Source organism: Morone saxatilis, unplaced genomic scaffold (assembly GCF_004916995.1).
Source record: "Morone saxatilis isolate NCDOM2014 unplaced genomic scaffold, NCSU_SB_2.0 Contig23, whole genome shotgun sequence".
NCBI lineage: Eukaryota > Metazoa > Chordata > Actinopteri > Moronidae > Morone > Morone saxatilis.
Window position 1 is genome coordinate 15,822,251 of NW_023339796.1, and position 4,551 is coordinate 15,826,801.

At 38.6% G+C, this 4,551-nt stretch overlaps 1 protein-coding gene across 1 annotated transcript in view; it reads right to left on the bottom strand.

Moving 5' to 3' along the window:
* Window positions 1-879: 879 nt before the first annotated feature.
* Window positions 880-4,551, bottom strand: part of LOC118334290 (ras-related protein Rab-3A-like) — a gene marked incomplete in the record, with an annotated part of 8,203 nt that continues 4,531 nt past the window's right edge. Inside the window, 1 exon segment of the mRNA XM_035670137.1 lies at window positions 880-3,532. Coding sequence (XP_035526030.1) covers window positions 3,342-3,532 — 191 coding nt within the window.

Below are 4,551 nucleotides of genomic sequence, written 5' to 3' on the forward strand. Positions count from 1 at the left end.
GGTGAGGGCTGCAGCCTCCTTTGAATTCATGAAGACCTGTCAGTTGTTGTGCAGCAAACAGACTTATTTTGTTGCCCCTAATGGGTTTTTTTTTTTTTTTTTTTTTTGGGGGGGGGGGAGCCATGTAGCAAACTGCTATCCAGTGGACTGGTGAAGGATAGCATTTATCTGTGTGTGTAAGCTGGACAATCTCAACAAGAGTGCAACCAAACACCAGGGTGTCACCAAGTGCTGTCATCCACCGTGTAATATAATGCCTTACTTGTTTACAAGCACTTAGCAATGACAAATATATATATATTTTATTTACTGAAACATTTCTTATGGTCTTACTTCTTGATGTTCTTTTTATTTTTTCTTTATGCAAAAACGAACACTGCATGTCGCTTTTGTGTACAGTAACCATTGTATTTTTCATTGTGGTGGCTGCTGTGTAGTTCTTCAGTCGCCACTTCCATGAATGTATGTGTACGTGCTAAGAAACCCTATGTATCCATGTGTAATGGACTTTCAAGTCTCGACCTGACATTTATTAAATTCACTACATTACTAACTGCTCATGTGTTTTGTTTCTTATAGGCTCTGCTTGCTTTGTTGTAGTTGTTTGTTGTTAGAAGGAACATTTGCGAGGATACTATATAAATGTATACCTTTACATTTATCTAATCTCGTGTACAGACACAGTGGGTGTTAAGTGCAGTAGAGAAGCTGAACCAAACCATAGATGGTCAAACAACTCTGAGGGTAGAAAACAAGACATTATTGCAGTATTATGCCCTCTACTGGGCACAATTAAACTTAAACAATTTCTAAAACATCACATGAGCACTTCTTGTAAATCACTGACCTCTGGGAATAACTGTTGAGCCAACACCGAGCTACAGCTTTCAGATTTTGTTTATTGATTCCTCATTTTAGCAAATCTGGCATTACAGAATTACAGCACAATTCACACAACTAATGCCCAATGGGCAGAAAATTCCTATTTACAAGGGTTGTTTATGACAGGGAGGGACGGAGGAGGAGAGTTGAACAGGTTTTATAAGTGTTTCCTAAGTCACCATCAAAGTTTACAGCTGTAGCAAAACACAATAAATAAAGTAACAAAAATCAACAAACAAGTCAAAAGTGAACCAATGCAGTAAGAATCATTATTTAATGAAGTGTTCAGAGAATTCAGTTTACTTCCAAAACATTTTCCCTTTTTGAATCTACTACACAGAGTAGGAAAACACTACCAGACAAGTTTGTTAGTGCAAGTCTAACAAATGTCGACAAGAACAAGCGCTCTTTTTGGCTCTAAATTTATTGTCGAGATTTCTTTGGAAAGAACCATTATTAAGACTGCCTTTATACAAACTGTACATTCACACGCCCGCGTACAGCACGTGTATTACAAACCTTCGGCAGGGTTGTCCGTTGCTGATATTTGGGTGTGGAGAGAAGGAACTGCTATTGCTCTGTGAGAACAGTCTGCTTTTACACGATCACGTCTTAAAGGTTACATAACTGATATCAAAAGACAAACAAACTTCCCAGCAAAGCTGCGTTGACATGATAAGAGAGTCTCACACTGGAATGTTTAACTTTCCTTTTGAGGAAGCATCTTAATCTTTATATTCCATGTAAACAAATAAATTCTCTTTTAAAAGCTGGGACAGTTGAAGCAATTGAATACTATTGAACATCTCTTTAAAAAGTAGAGTGCAGATTGCAATGCATAATCTAGGAAGGACAATATCTCAAAAATAAATAAAAAGTAAGTAATACAAAATAAATAAGTTACATTTTGGAAATAACTTAGGTGATGGAAATATTTTTGCATGCCTCAGTTCATCAGTGAATGCAAGACATACAGAAGGTTTTGTACTGTATACACGAGCAGACAAATCCGAGAGAGAAATAAAACTCACAATTTGACATTTAACATGCTTAAAAACATCATGTTCCCCCGAAAGTAAAGATGAAAATATCATCTACCAATGACATAAGAGACGTTAAGTTGATGGGAGATCTGTGGTATACCAGTGTTACACTGAATCACATGCCTATCCAGTGAGTGTATGTTGCACACTGTATGTAGTGAATGAAAGCTAATACAATGACAAGGGGCCACATGTGAAACCTTTAACCCCATTTGATACCTCCAAGTACTGAACCTACAGGACAGATGGGTTTTCAATTCAGACAACAGCTCATACAAATAACCATCCAGTCAACCAGACACTGTTAAAAACATCAACAACATGCACCTCTCACTAAAGCACAGGTAGGAATCCAAAATCCCTAAGTCATTATTATTGTATAATATGTCAATTATATATGTGTATATATATATATATATATATTATATATGCATTATAAAATGCATATCTATTGACTTTTGAACATTTATACACTCTTCTTCATGTGGTGAAAGACATCTTTTATCCTTTTATTCCGTTGTATGTCTTAAAAAAATAGTTTAAAAAAAGTCAAATCAAGGAACAGCCAAAGGCCATCCTTCATCTGGACCAACCAAGTGACTGACACTGCCGTGGGATTTCCCTAAAAGAAAATTAAAAGGATCTAAGAAGGATGATAACTTGACTAGCAAACTGATATGCATGTCTATTCTTCATTCGTAAACTTAAAAGAAAAACAATCTTTCAAACGACTCTGTTTGGACGTCAAACGTGGACCGCAACTATCAGTACAAACCACAACACTGGGAAGGACAAGCAATTTCACATGCTCAAAACCACACCCGACAACTTAAACGTTAAAAAAAATTCTCTATCCACAGCAACCAACATATACTTTCAATGGGACTAAAAGTAACACAGCTGATTTGTATCCATTTAGGTCCCAGGTGTTAGTGCTGTGTGGGGGATAGGGTTGGAGGATCCCTCCAATATTCCCCTCCACAGCCTTTTAAGTAAAAACCCAATTGCAGACCCGTCAATGAGGAACGATGGAGCCTTGACTGGCCTTATATAATTCTGTTAAGATACATTATAGTGTGTAAAAAAGAAAGATAAAGACAACTTGGGATTGTTCCTCTGTTATATGTTCTTCAGTCCTTTGACTAAGTTAGCACTATCACATAATCTCTGTATTACTGAAATGAACAAAAACTTTAAGATGATATTTTGGAAAACACCAAATCTTTGGGGAGAGCCGGCTCATGTGGACGGAGCTCTTGGTGTATTGAGAGGGGTGGAGAACCTAAGCAGCCAGGTTGTGTGTCTCTGTATGGCAGTGTTTGTCTGTAATATGTGTATTTGTGTACGCGCAAATGAGAAAGAGAAACGGTGTGTGGATTTTAGGACAGCAGATCGTGTGTGAGTGTGTGGTCATGCTTAGCAAGCACAATCCTGATGGGACCTCTGAGGCTGCTCGGTGAGCTGTGGCCCCTGCTTAGCGCCAGTGACAGTCGGGTCGTTGTTGTCCAGGCTCTCTGTCATCCTCTCACAGATGATGTCCACCAGCCGCTCGAAGGTCTGCTTCACATTAATGTTATCTTTAGCGCTCGCTTCAAAGTATTCGAAACCTGCCAGGAGGGGCGACAGAGGCAGAGAGAGGCTTTGGTTACAGTTATTGTTATAATGTGAAGCTTATCCAGTTAATCCACTTATCTCATCATGTAAGGACACATCAAGGCTACGGTCAGACCAGCAGCTCAAATCTCATTCATTTTTCCTTCCATGTCAGATTTGTGTACATATTTACTTATTTCTTTTTGACATATTTTTGGGGAGCTTTTTTGCCTTTATTTGATAGGACAGCTCAAGATGTATAGGAAAGGGGGGAAGAGAGAGAGAGAAGGGTTGACATGCAGCAAAGGACCCATAGGACTGTTGGTAAATGGGGCATCAGCTGTACCAGGTGAGCAACCAGGGTGCCCTGTGTACGGATTTCTAAATGATATCTATTCGTAAGTCACAAGATCATACTTATCCGACTGAATTAAATCTAACTCAGCCTGACCACTGTGGTTACTCCCCGGACATGTTTCAGAAGAAAGAGCAGAAAATAACACTGAGCAAGTCGAAAAAAAGCAGCTACCTGGCTCTTTGTGCCACTGCAAGTTGCCTTATGAAGACTGTAGTGCTGATTATCAGACCAAACACATGATGCGAGTTCAGACTTATCTTGGCCTGGCTCATTGCATAAGTGATTTACAGTTATTTCAGTCTAAACTGTTGTAACATCAGTTCAAACATGGTGAAATTATGTACTGTGGCAAGTCTAATCATGATGACTTACAGTATGCCAACTGCAGAAACCGGCATTAAAAAGAGATGAAGACAGAACTGAATCAAAATCTTAGACGGTCCCAACATAACCCAAACGTTATGAATCGGACACATTTTTAGAGGCATCATTTATACATCATCACGCCTTATTTAAAGGAACTGGTTCATGATTATATTACACTTTCACTAATGCTCCCAGGAGAGAAAGAGAAATACCATTAGTGGAAAAACCACTAGTCTTGTGAAACCAGCAAATCACTTAGTAAGATAGAGAGAGCAACATTATATGGTACAGTGTTTACAAGCAGTTTTT